The 15,216-nt window shown below is 48.0% G+C and overlaps 1 protein-coding gene across 2 annotated transcripts in view; it reads left to right on the top strand.

Moving 5' to 3' along the window:
* The window catches only part of LOC110489233 (catenin alpha-1), a 216,612-nt gene that overhangs the window by 153,359 nt on the left and 48,037 nt on the right, over positions 1-15,216 (top strand). For both annotated transcript variants that reach the window (XM_090198908.1, XM_090198907.1), the window contains exon 16: positions 4,562-4,743. In XM_090198908.1, coding sequence (XP_090055034.1) covers positions 4,562-4,743 — 182 coding nt within the window. The remainder of the gene's footprint in view (positions 1-4,561; positions 4,744-15,216) is intronic.

Here is a 15,216-nt window from a genome sequence, read left to right as displayed (position 1 = left end):
TGGATAATGTTTTAGGTCTGTGACATTGAAAGACAATGTTTCGAAGAGTATAATCAACCTTGAAGAGACATCTTCCAGTCTCTTCAGTTGTTCTAAGCCTTAGGAATGAAGACGAGGAAATGAATTAATTTAAGAGCATTGGGACTTGACCTGAAGGCCGTCCTTTATAATAAAAACATAAAGGAATGTCCTTTTGTTATGTGCTCTGAACTAAATCCTAAGGATTCGCTCTAGGAGCTAGCATGTCTTTCAAGTCTCTTTTAAGGGCAAGGTCACTAATCACATGAGTGTTTTTCAGAGGCCTGTATGCATCGTAGGGTTGCCAAATTCCGGTAACATTCCCAAAATTCCCTGGTTTACCAGAAATCCTGGTTGGAGGATTCCCATATTTCCTGCTTATTCCCTCGTAATTACAGGGATTTTCCAACCAGAATTCCTGGAAAACCAGGCAGTTTTGGGGAAAGTTACCAACCCTAATCAGGTGTCCGAGTGCTGATCTAGGATCAGGTCCATGTTATTCATTCTGATCAAAAAAAAAATGTTTCCGCTGTAATTTCCTCAATCAATTTGATCAATCGATCAACAAGAACTTTCGAACATCAGATCGGCAGTTACTAACCTCAATTCCGACTTCGACTCGTCTGCCCTGGGCTGTTTGTGTACCTCCGACCCGGGCTACTCGAGAGGAAACGTCGGTGAAAAATTGGCAGGAGAACATGGTGTCCTGGTGAGACTATGGTAAAGAGGAAACTGGCCACCACTCCCCTCTATTCCATTGGCCAATCACTTGATAATAAGATGGATTACATCCGAACGAGGATTTGCTGTTAACAGGACTCTCGTAACGGCAATGTTCCTATTTAAAAAAAATAAATAAAAAAGTGTTTTATTTATTTATTACTAGCCTAGTTGGTTAAGCCACAGAAAAAGTCATCAACCTACCCGCTAGCCATGATTGGCTGAGATAATGAGTGGGCTGGACATGCCGAGAGATGAGTTTGGATTGGTCGGCCATATAGAAGGCTTCTGTCTATTTGAGCTTGTCAGGTTGTCTAGGCAATCTTATCTAACGCTGCTTTAAAACTAAATGTATTGTGTTGTGGAGCTGCATAAGTGTTGCTCTGCTTTCTGCAGGACTGAGTTTTGAAATCGGTGGAATTAGAGTATGATCACTGAAGAGATGGAGAGAACACCTGTCTCTGGATTACATCTTCAAACCAAGGGCAGCCATGACATCTGACAGGAGATGCGTCCAATCTTGAATGATAGTCCAGCTAGCTACATTTTCAGATATTACACGATTCTAATTACGACAGAAAGAGCCATTTGCTTGGCTAGCTGTAGCTAGCTAACATTGAACCAGGTTGGTTAGCTACCTGCAGATTGATGCAGGCTAGTAACGTTATGAGTTGTGATTATGGTTGTTTACCTAGCTCGCTACATGTCAAACATTAGTTTGACAGGACACGGTTGCTGAGGAGTTTCTACTGAAAGCTTGGTGCCTGCAAACATCTTAGGCTACTTCCCCAGAGACCACAGGGAGAAGACATGTCTCTGGGGGAGAAGACATGTCTCTGGGGGTGAAGTTTTAACCACCTGGGGCCTGAATGAGGACCGCTACCTTTGAACTTGGTAAAGGCCGTCACCGTTGATGACCGGACCAACGTGGTAAATGCCGTCACCGTTGATGACCGGACCAACGTGGTAAAGGCCGTCACCGTTGATGACCACACCAACGTGGTAAATGCCGTCACCGTTGATGACCGGACCAACGTGGTAAATGCCGTCACCGTTGATGACCGGACCAACGTGGTAAAGGCCGTCACCGTTGATGACCGGACCAACGTGGTAAAGGCCGTCACCGTTTTATATGCTTTATAAGACAGAAATGTGAGACGGAGGAAAATAAAATGTCAACCAAACGCCCCAAATCCCAATCCTACTTACTGAAGTATTATAAAAGTGTTAATTAAAGTTATGAATAGTTTTTCCCAAACTATTCGAATAAAGTTTGCCCTTAAATTGTGGCTTTTTAAGGGGAATAATTATGGAAGTCGGAGTCCATGCTATTTTCAATCACATATTTATTTTGAATTACATATTTCGGGTCCACAAAAAGTGAAATTGAGCAAACAATACCAGGAATAAAAATGCTAATCCCGGAGGAAGACTGATGCTAATCTCGGAGGAAGACTGATGCTAATCTCGGAGGGAGACTGATGCTAATCCCGGAGGGAGACTGATGCTAATCCCGGAGGGAGACTGATGCTAATCCCGGAGGGAGACTAATGCTAATCCCGGAGGGAGACTGATGCTAATCCCGGAGGGAGACTGATGCTAATCCCGGAGGGAGACTGATGCTAATCCCGGAGGGAGACTGATGCTAATCCCGGAGGGAGACTGATGCTAATCCCGGAGGGAGACTGATGCTAATCCCGGAGGGAGACTGATGCTAATCCCGGAGGGAGACTGATGCTAATCCCGGAGGAAGACTGATGCTAATCCCGGAGGAAGACTGATGCTCGACCCGGAGGAAGACTGATGCTCGACCCGGAGGAAGACTGATGCTCGACCCGGAGGAAGACTGATGCTCGACCCGGAGGAAGACTGATGCTCGACCCGGAGGAAGACTGATGCTCGACCCGGAGGAAGACTGATGCTCGACCCGGAGGAAGACTGATGCTCGACCCGGAGGAAGACTGATGCTCGACCCGGAGGAAGACTGATGCTCGACCCGGAGGAAGACTGATGCTCGACCCGGAGGAAGACTGATGCTCGACCCGGAGGAAGACTGATGCTCGACCCGGAGGAAGACTGATGCTCGACCCGGAGGAAGACGGATGCTCGACCCGGAGGAAGACGGATGCTCGACCCGGAGGAAGACGGATGCTCGACCCGGAGGAAGACGGATGCTCGACCCGGAGGAAGACTAGTTGTTGGCCTGGCAACCTAGCGACAACTAATACAGTAGCCTTAGGTCTTAGAAGAAGAAGAGAGGAGGAGGAGGCAAACGTAAAAATATTTTGTCAATGTCATGATTCCTCTTGTCTCTCCCGTAGCATGCGAACACACACACACACACACACACACACACACACACTACAGACTCACTCCAAAGGGAGTTGTGATAAGTAATCTCTGGCTAAAAGCTACAACTAACTGCTTGCTGCTATTTCGTCTATTAGGATACTGGTCTCGACAAATATCTCAGCGCTGAACCGTCCCTATTACAGTCTGAACTAGCTGTATCCCCTCTGCTATATCCCCTGTGCTATATCCCCTGTGCTATATCCCCTGTGCTATATCCCCTGTGCTATATCCCCTCTGCTATATCCCCTCTGCTATATCCCTGTGCTATATCCCTGTGCTATATCCCCTGTGCTATATCCCCTGTGCTATATCCCCTGTGCTATGTCCCCTGTGCTATGTCCCCTGTGCTATGTCCCCTGTGCTATGTCCCCTGTGCTATGTCCCCTGTGCTATGTCCCCTGTGCTATGTCCCCTGTGCTATGTCCCCTGTGCTATGTCCCCTGTGCTATATCCCCTGTGCTATATCCCCTGTGCTATATCCCCTGTGCTATATCCCCTGTGCTATTTTCCTTGTACTGTCCTGCTCTCTGGTCCAAGCTGTCACAGCCCAGCTTCCCCTGTGCTCTGGTATAGGCTGTCACTGCCCAGCTTCCCTGTGCTCTCTGGTCCAGGCTGTCACTGCCCAGCTTCCCTGTGCTCTCTGGTCCAGGCTGTCACTGCCCAGCTTCCCTGTGCTCTCTGGTCCAGGCTGTCACTGCCCAGCTTCCCTGTGCTCTCTGGTCCAGGCTGTCACTGCCCAGCTTCCCTGTGCTCTCTGGTCCAGGCTGTCACTGCCCAGCTTCCCTGTGCTCTCTGGTCCAGGCTGTCACTGCCCAGCTTCCCTGTGCTCTCTGGTCCAGGCTGTCACTGCCCAGCTTCCCTGTGCTCTCTGGTCCAGGCTGTCATAGCCCAGCTTCCCTGTGCTCTCTGGTCCAGGCTGTCACTGCCCAGCTTCCCTGTGCTCTCTGGTCCAGGCTGTCACTGCCCAGCTTCCCTGTGCTCTCTGGTCCAGGCTGTCACTGCCCAGCTTCCCTGTGCTCTCTGGTCCAGGCTGTCATAGCCCAGCTTCCCTGTGCTCTCTGGTCCAGGCTGTCACTGCCCAGCTTCCCCAGATATATATGTATTTTAAATAAAAGGCTAACTAAAAGGCTAACCAAAAATGCCGCTTCACTGGTGAGGAGTTGTGGTATTGTGTAGTATACTGTCATTTATTCATCTGTCATAGTACTCTCTCTCTCTCCTCTCCTCCTCTACCAGGCTATAACAGCTCAGTGTACTGTTATAACTCTCTCCTCCTCTACCAGGCTATAACAGCTCAGTGTACTGTTATAACTCTCTCCTCCTCTACCAGGCTATAACAGCTCAGTGTACTGTTATAACTCTCTCCTCCTCTACCAGGCTATAACAGCTCAGTGTACTCGTTTTCCTCTCTCCTCCTCTACCAGGCTATAACAGCTCAGTGTACTGTTTTTCCTCTCCCCTCCTCTACCAGGCTATCATGGCCCAGCTGCCCCAGGAGCAGAAGGCTAAGATCGCTGAGCAGGTGGCCAGTTTCCAGGAGGAGAAGAGCAAGCTGGACGCTGAGGTGTCCAAGTGGGACGACTCCGGCAATGACATCATTGTCCTGGCCAAACAGATGTGTATGATCATGATGGAGATGACGGACTTCACCAGGTATGGATGGGGGCACGGGGCAGAGGGGTGTGTTGAGGTGTGTGTCTGGGTGGGGGGGTTCTGGAGGGGTTGGGAGGTACTGGAGGAGCAGGGTTTGCTGGGGGGTACTGGAGGAGCAGGGTGGGCTGGGGGGTACTGGAAGACCAGGGTGGGCTGGGGGTTACTGGAGGAGCTGGGGGTTACTGGAGGAGCTGGGGGGTCCTGGAGGAGCTGGGGGTTACTGGAGGCGCTGGGGGGTACTGGAGGCGCTGGGGGGTACTGGAGGAGCTGGGGGGTACTGGAGGAGCTGGGGGGTACTGGAGGAGCTGGGGGGTACTGGAGGAGCTGGGTGTCTGTCTGGCCAGTCGAGGCCTGTAGTAATTTGGTGTCTGGCCGGTCGAGGCCTGTAGTAAGTTGGTATCTGTCTGGCCGGTCGATGTCTGTAGTAAGTTGGTATCTGTCTGGCCGGTCAAGGTCTGTAGTAAGTTGGTATCTGTCTGGCCGGTCGGTGTCTGTAGTAAGTTGGTATCTGTCTGGCCGGTCGATGTCTGTAGTAAGTTGGTATCGGTCTGGCCGGTCGAGGCCTGTAACTGGACTGTAGTAGTAAGGTGGTTTCTGTCTGGCCGGTCGAGGCCTGTAACTGGACTGTAGTAGTAAGGTGGTATATGTCTGGCCGGTCGAGGCCTTTAGTAAGGTGGTATCTGTCTGGCCGGTCGAGGCCTGTAACTGGACTGCAGTAGTAAGGTGGTATCTGTCTGGCCGGTCGAGGCCTGTAACTGGACTGTAGTAGTAAGGTGGTAACTGTCTGGCCGGTCGAGGCCTGTAGTAAGGTGGTATATGTCTGGCCGGTCGAGGCCTGTAACTGGACTGTAGTAGTAAGGTGGTATCTGTCTGGCCGGTCGAGGCCTGTAGTAAGGTGGTATCTGTCTGGCCGGTCGAGGCCTGTAACTGGACTGTAGTAGTAAGGTGGTATCTGTCTGGCCGGTCGAGGCCTGTAACTGGACTGTAGTAGTAAGGTGGTATCTGTCTGGCCGGTCGAGGCCGGTAAACTGGACTGTAGTAGTAAGGTGGTATCTGTCTGGCCGGTCGAGGCCGGTAAACTGGACTGTAGTAGTAAGGTGGTATCTGTCTGGCCAGTCGAGGCCTGTAGTAAGGTGGTATCTGTCTGGCCAGTCGAGGCCTGTAACTGGACTGTAGTAGTAAGGTGGTATCTGTCTGGCCGGTCGAGGCCTGTAACTGGACTGTAGTAGTAAGGTGGTATCTGTCTGGCCGGTTGAGGCCTGTAGTAAGGTGGTATCTGTCTGGCCAGTCGAGGCCTGTAACTGGACTGTAGTAAATGTGACAGATAGACAAGACCTTAGGCTCTGTGGCTCATCACCGGAGTGCCATGGCCAGCCATCTGCTCAGTAAAACATGTGTGTTGGGAGGGGGCTGTGTGTTTGAGAGAATATATTTGTGTGTGTGTGTGTGAGAGAGAGAGTGGGTAGGTGTGTCGTCTTTTGCTTGCGGGAAGAGGTGTGTCTGTGTGTGTGTGCGCACATACATCTTCCTCTATGAATTTAAAGTGACTCATTCAGGAGACATTGTGCCTGGAACCAAAGCAAAGCTCTCGGTCTCTCTGCCTGCATGTCTCTCAATTTCCACCTCTTTAAAGGAGTTGTCAATGAAATGTCTAGATTCTCCAGTCAGATCTCCCCTGACGCTGTCGTCACTCTGTCAGCACAAGCCAAGGCATTGTCCTGAGCACAACACCATGATATTGAACATGAAAACACTTAGTTTGCCTTCCTCCATCCATCCAGCCCCCTTCTCCCTGCTTCCTCTGTCCATCCAGCCCCATTCTCCCTGCTTCCTCCATCCATCCAGCCCTCTATTCCCTCCTTCCTTCCTCCATCCATCCAGCCCTCTACTCCCTCCTTCCTCCATCCATCCAGCCCCCTTCTCCCTGCTTCCTCCATCCATCCAGCCCTCTACTCCCTCCTTCCTTCCTCCATCCATCCAGCCCTCTACTCCCTCCTTCCTTCCTCCATCCATCCAGCCCTCTACTCCCTCCTTCCTTCCTCCATCCATCCAGCCCTCTACTCCCTCCTTCCTTCCTCCATCCATCCAGCCCTCTACTCCCTCCTTCTTTCCTCCATCCATCCAGCCCTCTACTCCCTCCTTCCTTCCTCCATCCATCCAGCCCTCTACTCCCTCCTTCCTTCCTCCATCCATCCAGCCCTCTACTCCCTCCTTCCTTCCTCCATCCATCTAGCCCTCTACTCCCTCCTTCCTTCCTTCCTCCATCCATCCAGCCCTCTACTCCCTCCTTCCTTCCTCCATCCATCCAGCCCTCTACTCCCTCCTTCCTTCCTCCATCCATCCAGCCCTCTACTCCCTCCTTCCTTCCTCCATCCATCCATCCAGCCCTCTACTCCCTCCTTCCTTCCTCCATCCATCCATCCAGCCCTCTACTCCCTCCTTCCTTCCTCCATCCATCCAGCCCTCTACTCCCTCCTTCCTTCCTCCATCCAGCCCTCTATTCCCACCTTCCTCCATCCATCCATCCAGCCCTCTACTCCCTCCTTCCTTCCTCCATCCATCCAGCCCTCTATTCCCTCCTTCCTCCATCCATCCAACCCTCTACTCCCTTCCTTCAGGTCAGGCTGCTGAGGCATATGCCTAGAATCGTCCAGCTTCAGTCAGCTTGAGTCTATACCACTTCTGATCCGCGTCCCCCTGAAGTATCAGGAGAACATCCTGCCGGACAGCGGTTTCCCCTCCCAGACCCATTGTGCTGCATGCTAATGTAATGGTAATACATGCAAATGAAGCGCTGCTCTCACTTCCCCTAGCCTGCTACGCTAGGCCTGCCATTAAAACACACATGCATATGTAGTGATTCAAAACACAGCACTTCTATTCCGATGGAGATGTACATGTTTAAGAAGTGGTATTAAAGGGTCTTCTTGAAGATGGAGATGACATTTTAACCATTTTTAAGGGCTTGGCACAGTCTCTTTCTAGTACTTATACAGTGGAAAGGGATTGAAATTTGAACCAAACCCACCAATCATGTCTTGTAGATGTTTCGATAGGTGAACGTTCAGATAGATCTGAGGAATTGTAGTCAGAATCAATCTCCACTCGTGTGTAAATATTTCCCAGACTAGGAAAGTGTGTGTGAGTGACTGAGGTCTCTGTGTAATGGTTTCCTACACCGTGTCACCTGCAGCAGAGAGAGCGCTACTTTAGTCCACGCCCAAATGATTGACTCTCAACCTTGTCTTCAGACAGAAAGCGCCAGCAATGTTAAATCAGTCAGTAGGAAATTGATTTGGGCCTTTTTCTAGTATGTCTGCCATCCTAGCTCTCTCTACACAGCCTGGTGTTTGAGCTGTTACTGCCTAGCCCTCTCTACACAGCCTGGTGTTTGAATGTTACTGCCTAGCCCTCTCTACACAGCCTGGTGTTTGAGCTGTTACTGCCCAGCTCTCTCTACACAGCCTGGTGTTTGACTGTTACTGCCTAGCCCTCTCTGCACAGCCTGTTACTGCCTAGCTCTCTCTACACAGCCTGTTACTGCCTAGCTCTCTCTACACAGCCTGTTACTGCCTAGCTCTCTCTACACAGCCTGTTACTGCCCAGCTCTCTCTACACAGCCTGTTACTGCCCAGCTCTCTCTACACAGCCTGTTACTGCCTAGCTCTCTCTACACAGCCTGTTACTGCCTAGCTCTCTCTACACAGCCTGTTACTGCCTAGCCCTCTCTGCACAGCCTGTTACTGCCTAGCTCTCTCTACACAGCCTGTTACTGCCTAGCCCTCTCTGCACAGCCTGTTACTGCCTAGCTCTCTCTACACAGCCTGTTACTGCCTAGCTCTCTCTACACAGCCTGTTACTGCCTAGCTCTCTCTACACAGCCTGTTACTGCCCAGCTCTCTCTACACAGCCTGTTACTGCCCAGCTCTCTCTACACAGCCTGTTACTGCCTAGCTCTCTCTACACAGCCTGTTACTGCCTAGCTCTCTCTACACAGCCTGTTACTGCCTAGCCCTCTCTGCACAGCCTGTTACTGCCTAGCTCTCTCTACACAGCCTGTTACTGCCTAGCCCTCTCTGCACAGCCTGTTACTGCCTAGCTCTCTCTACACAGCCTGTTACTGCCTAGCTCTCTCTACACAGCCTGTTACTGCCTAGCTCTCTCTACACAGCCTGTTACTGCCCAGCTCTCTCTACACAGCCTGTTACTGCCCAGCTCTCTCTACACAGCCTGTTACTGCCCAGCTCTCTCTACACAGCCTGTTACTGCCTAGCTCTCTCTACACAGCCTGTTACTGCCTAGCTCTCTCTACACAGCCTGTTACTGCCTAGCCCTCTCTGCACAGCCTGTTACTGCCTAGCTCTCTCTACACAGCCTGTTACTGCCTAGCCCTCTCTGCACAGCCTGTTACTGCCTAGCTCTCTCTACACAGCCTGTTACTGCCTAGCTCTCTCTACACAGCCTGTTACTGCCCAGCTCTCTCTACACAGCCTGTTACTGCCCAGCTCTCTCTACACAGCCTGTTACTGCCCAGCTCTCTCTACACAGCCTGTTACTGCCTAGCTCTCTCTACACAGCCTGTTACTGCCTAGCTCTCTCTACACAGCCTGTTACTGCCTAGCCCTCTCTGCACAGCCTGTTACTGCCTAGCTCTCTCTACACAGCCTGTTACTGCCTAGCCCTCTCTGCACAGCCTGTTACTGCCTAGCTCTCTCTACACAGCCTGTTACTGCCTAGCTCTCTCTACACAGCCTGTTACTGCCTAGCTCTCTCTACACAGCCTGGTGTTTGACTATTACTGCCTAGGTGGTGCCACCCACCTTGCTGCATATGGCTACGTCCCAAACGGAACCCTATCCCTTATATAGTGCACTACCCACCGTATGGCCCCTGTATAGTTCACTACCAGCAGCTTGTAATGAGTAAGACATGTGTAGCCCGGATGCATGTGGCAGATGTGACCTGATTCACAGGAGAGCCGTTTTGAACGTAAAAATATTTTTTTAATCAAAATGCAGTTTTTTGGGGGGTTGGGCAGAATGCTTTCTCAAACGTGACCTTTCATGTGCCCTAATAACAAACCTGTATGCCATTTATACATGGTATACATTTTGTTAAATTACGAGTGAAAAAGTCAGCAACCTTCCCACTAGCCATGATTTGGCTGAGATAATGAGTGGGCTGGACATGCCGAGAGATGAGTTTGGATTGGTCGGCCATATAGAAGGCTTCTGTCTATTTGAGCTTGTCAGGAGGTTGTCTAGGCAATCTTAACTAACGCTGCTTTCAAACTAAATGTATTGTGTTGTGGAGCTGCATAAGTGTTGCTCTGCTTTCTGCAGGACTGAGTTTTGAAATCGGTGGAATTAGAGTATGATCACTAAAGAGATGGAGAAAACACCTGTCTCTGGATTACATCTTCAAACTAAGGGCAGCCATGGCATGTCGTTCCTGACAGGGAGACATGTCCATCCTGACAGGGAGACATGTCCGTCCTGACAGGGAGACATGTCCGTCCTGACAGGGAGACATGTCCGTCCTGACAGGGAGACATGTCCGTCCTGACAGGGAGACATGTCCGTCCTGACAGGGAGACATGTCCGTCCTGACAGGGAGACATGTCCGTCCTGACAGGGAGACATGTCCGTCCTGACAGGGAGACATGTCCGTCCTGACAGGGAGACATGTCCGTCCTGACAGGGAGACATGTCCGTCCTGACAGGGAGACATGTCCGTCCTGACAGGGAGACATGTCCATCATGCATGTTGATGTATACAGGTAAGATAGTCTAGCGTTTAGCTAGGTACGTTTTCAGATACGACATGTTTCTCATTTTGACAGTGGTTTCAATTCGAGCTAAAGTGTACTGTTAGCTAGCTAGCTAATGTCAGCTGGCAGACTGGTTAGCTAGCGTTACATGACGTGTGATCTTAGACTTTATTTACCTAGCTAGCCAGCTATATGTCTTAAGCTAAAGTGTACTGTTAGCTCGCTAGCTAACTTTAGCTGGCTGGCTCCCTAGCGGACGTTGTTATTCGTATCCCAGAGCCGTTTGCTTTTCTAGTTAGAGCCTGATGTTAGCTAGCTAACATTGAACATGATTGGTTAGCTCCCAGCACTGTTCATTGTTGTTTAACTACCTAACTAGTTTAACTAGCTAACTTTAGCTGGCTGGCTCCCTAGCGGACGTTGTTATTCGTATCCCAGAGCCGTTTGCTTTTCTAGTTAGAGCCTGATGTTAGCTAGCTAACATTGAACCTGGTTGGTTAGCTCCCAGCACTGTTCATTGTTGTTTAAAGAGATGGGTGGGGCTAAAGCTTCAGAGGGTGTGAACGATGATGAATGGGTGGGGCTAAAGCTTCAGATGGCGTGAACGATACTGAATGGGTGGGGCTAAAGCTTCAGGGGCCCAGTGTCTGAATATGGTGGTAGAGGTGATGACTGGCCCAGTGTCTGAATATGGTGGTAGAGGTGATGACTGGCCCAGTGTCTGAATATGGTGGTAGAGGTGATGACTGGCCCAGTGTCTGAATATGGTGGTAGAGGTGATGACTGGCCCAGTGTCTCAATATGGTGGTAGAGGTGATGACTGGCCCAGTGTCTGAAGATGGTGGTAGAGGTGATGACTGGCCCAGTGCTAGCGGTGTGTTGAGTTCTATCCAGCCTTCTCTCTCTGTCCCACGCTCTGTCTACCCTTCTGTCTGTCCCACGCTCTGTCTACCCTTCTGTCCCACGCTCTGTCTACGTGTCTGTCCCACCCTCTGTCCCACGCCTGACCACGGGGACCGGGGGGTTGTGAGACGCCTGACCACGGGGACCGGGGGGGGTGAGATGCCTGACCACGGGGACTGGGGGGGGGGTGAGACTCCTGGTGGGGGGGGGGGGGGGGGGTGTGAGACTCCTGACCACGGAGACAACTGGCATTTGTAAAGTTTGAGGTGAGGGAGGAAGTGTAGTGGAAGTATTGTTCGCGTTGAGTATCCTGCTAGCTGGATCGAATTCTCCCGTTAGCTAGCCAGAGAAATGTTGAGCAACATTAGCCAATTTTAACTGATCAAATATTTTATAGTAACAACATCAGATGACTTAACCTTAGTAACAACATCAGATGAGTTAACCTTAGTAACAACATCAGATGAGTTAACCTTAGTAACATCAGATGAGTTAACCTTAGTAACAACATCAGATGAGCTAACCTTAGTAACAACATCAGATGAGTTAACCTTAGTAACAACATCAGATGAGTTAACCTTAGTAACAACATCAGATGAGTTAACCTTAGTAACAACATCAGATGAGTTAACCTTAGTAACAACATCAGATGAGTTAACCTTAGTAACAACATCAGATGAGCTAACCTTAGTAACAACATCAGATGAGTTAACCTTAGTAACAACATCAGATGAGTTAACCTTAGTAACAACATCAGATGAGTTAACCTTAGTAACAACATCAGATGAGTTAACCTTAGTAACAACATCAGATGAGTTAACCTTAGTAACAACATCAGATGAGTTAACCTTAGTAACAACATCAGATGAGTTAACCTTAGTAACAACATCAGATGAGTTAACCTTAGTAACAACATCAGATGAGTTAACCTTAGTAACAACATCAGATGAGTTAACCTTAGTAACAACATCAGATGAGCTAACCTTAGTAACAACATCAGATGAGCTAACCTTAGTAACAACATCAGATGAGTTAACCTTAGTAACAACATCAGATGAGTTAACCTTAGTAACAACATCAGATGAGTTAACCTTAGTAACAACATCAGATGAGTTAACCTTAGTAACAACATCAGATGAGTTAACCTTAGTAACAACATCAGATGAGTTAACCTTAGTAACAACATCAGATGAGTTAACCTTAGTAACAACATCAGATGAGTTAACCTTAGTAACAACATCAGATGAGTTAACCTTAGTAACAACGTCAGATGAGTTAACCTTAGTAACAACGTCAGATGAGTTAACCTTAGTAACAACGTCAGATGAGTTAACCTTAGTAACAACGTCAGATGAGTTAACCTTAGTAACAACGTCAGATGAGTTAACCTTAGTAACAACGTCAGATGAGATCACCTTAGTAACAACGTCAGATGAGATCACCTTAGTAACAACGTCAGATGAGATCACCTTAGTAACAACGTCAGATGAGATCACCTTAGTAACAACGTCAGATGAGATCACCTTAGTAACAACGTCAGATGAGATCACCTTAGTAACAACGTCAGATGAGATCACCTTAGTAACAACGTCAGATGAGATCACCTTAGTAACAACGTCAGATGAGATAACCTTAGTAACAACGTCAGATGAGATAACCTTAGTAACAACGTCAGATGAGATAACCTTAGATACAACGTCAGATGAGAGAACCTTAGTAACAACGTCAGATGAGAGAACCTTAGTAACAACGTCAGATGAGTTCACCTTAGTAACAACGTCAGATGAGATCACCTTAGTAACAACATCAGATGAGAACCTTAGTAACAACATCAGATGAGATAACCTTAGTAACAACATCAGATGAGATAACCTTAGTAACAACATCAGATGAGATAACCTTAGTAACAACGTCAGATGAGATAACCTTAGTAACCTAACCAATATCAACTGGTGTACGAGACTCCTTGCCGTTCCTCAAGTTATAAAGTGTTAGTTGCTTACTGGACCCTGGCCATCTGTGTGAAATGTTAACTAGCCAACAAAACCTAATGTTTTGCCTCTACAGTATGTGGTTAATTTTGAGAATGAGAGAATTAGGTGAAAATGAGGCGTTGCTTGTTAAACAAGTGGTTTCAGGGTTAAGGTGTAGCTGGTGCCGGGCCTGGTTTAAACTGGATGCTACTATAGAGGTGAAAGGAAGACCACACACTTTCTCTCTCCCTGTTTCAATACAGTGGATGAAAAGGGGGTATGCCGGGTGTTACACTCTGCCTGAAAGAGATCATTTATGCCAACAAAGGGTATCCTGCTCTGCTGTCACATTGTAGAACAGACGTCCACAGGCAGACAGTGTTCAATGTAATAATGTGCAGTGCAGCCCAAAGATATTGCTTTTGGTGTGTGTGAGAGGGGGTATTATTACATGTGTTACTCATGAATCCTTGTGCACTTGATCGATGTCTACTATAGTGGCCACTATAACAGAGCAACAATAAATAGAATGCCTGTTTGTTTCATTCTATTTCTACTTTAAGATGTTTTTTTGCCAAGTGCAAATATTTATTTTTATATTTATATAAGAGTTCTATTGTAAAGGCTGTCATGGTAACAATCATTCTATTATAAAGGCTGTCATGCTAACAATCATTCTATTATAAAGGATGTTATGGTAACAATCATTCTATTATAAAGGCTGTCGTGGTAACAGGCCTTCTATTGTAAAGGCTGTCGTGGTAACAGGCCTTCTATTGTAACGGCTGCCATGGTAACAGGCCTTCTATTGTAACGACTGTCATGGTAACAGGCCTTCTATTGTAACGGCTGTCATGGTAACACACCTTCTATTGTAATGGCTGTCATGTTAACAGGCCTTCTATTGTAACGGCTGTCATGGTAACATGCCTTCTATTGTAACTGCTGTCATGGTAACATGCCTTCTATTGTAACGGCTGTCATGGTAACATGCCTTCTATTGTACCGGCTGTCATGGTAACAGGCCTTCTATTGTAACGGCTGTCATGGTAACACACCTTCTATTGTAACGGCTGTCATGGTAACACACCTATTGTAACGGCTGTCATGGTAACAGGCCTTCTATTGTAACGGCTGTCATGGTAACATGCCTTCTATTGTAACGGCTGTCATGGTAACATGCCTTCTATTGTAACGGCTGTCATGGTAACATGCCTTCTATTGTACCGGCTGTCATGGTAACAGGCCTTCTATTGTAACGGCTGTCATGGTAACAGGCCTTCTATTGTAACGGCTGTCATGGTAACAGGCCTTCTATTGTAACGGCTGTCATGGCTAACTGCAATATTGTTTTTTTCTCAAGACTTGAGTGTCATTTGCAGTAGGGGGGGGGCAGGCGTTTTCTCTAACACTAAATATACATGTGTATTTTACAGTTATAAGGGAGGTGTAATATTATATTTAGTTGTTTTATAAATTGATGATGCTATATTTAGAAAAACATGTCGTTTCAGGCCGTATTCATAGTTTTGTTGAATAGGAAATTCATTAAATATAGTATTTAATTGTCATTTATACCTGAGGTCGTGTCCTCTAAAGTGAGTAGAAGTATCAGTAACCAGAAAGGTGAGATTGTAACCTTAAAGTACGCAGCATTACTAGTTGTTGTTTATGGACTCTAATTATAAATAATTACTTTTGGGGAATATGTAGATGACATTTTCGTTACATTTTACAGTTACATTTCCGTTACATTTAAGTGTTAACAGGCTGAACAGGCTAAAGGTTTGGGATACATTTAAATCCAGGCACTTTAACAGGCACTGG

The sequence above is a fragment of the Oncorhynchus mykiss genome, chromosome 14, assembly GCF_057628025.1.
Source record: "Oncorhynchus mykiss isolate SJ-2025 chromosome 14, ASM5762802v1, whole genome shotgun sequence".
NCBI lineage: Eukaryota > Metazoa > Chordata > Actinopteri > Salmoniformes > Salmonidae > Oncorhynchus > Oncorhynchus mykiss.
This window is presented reverse-complemented; position numbering and strand designations above follow the sequence as displayed.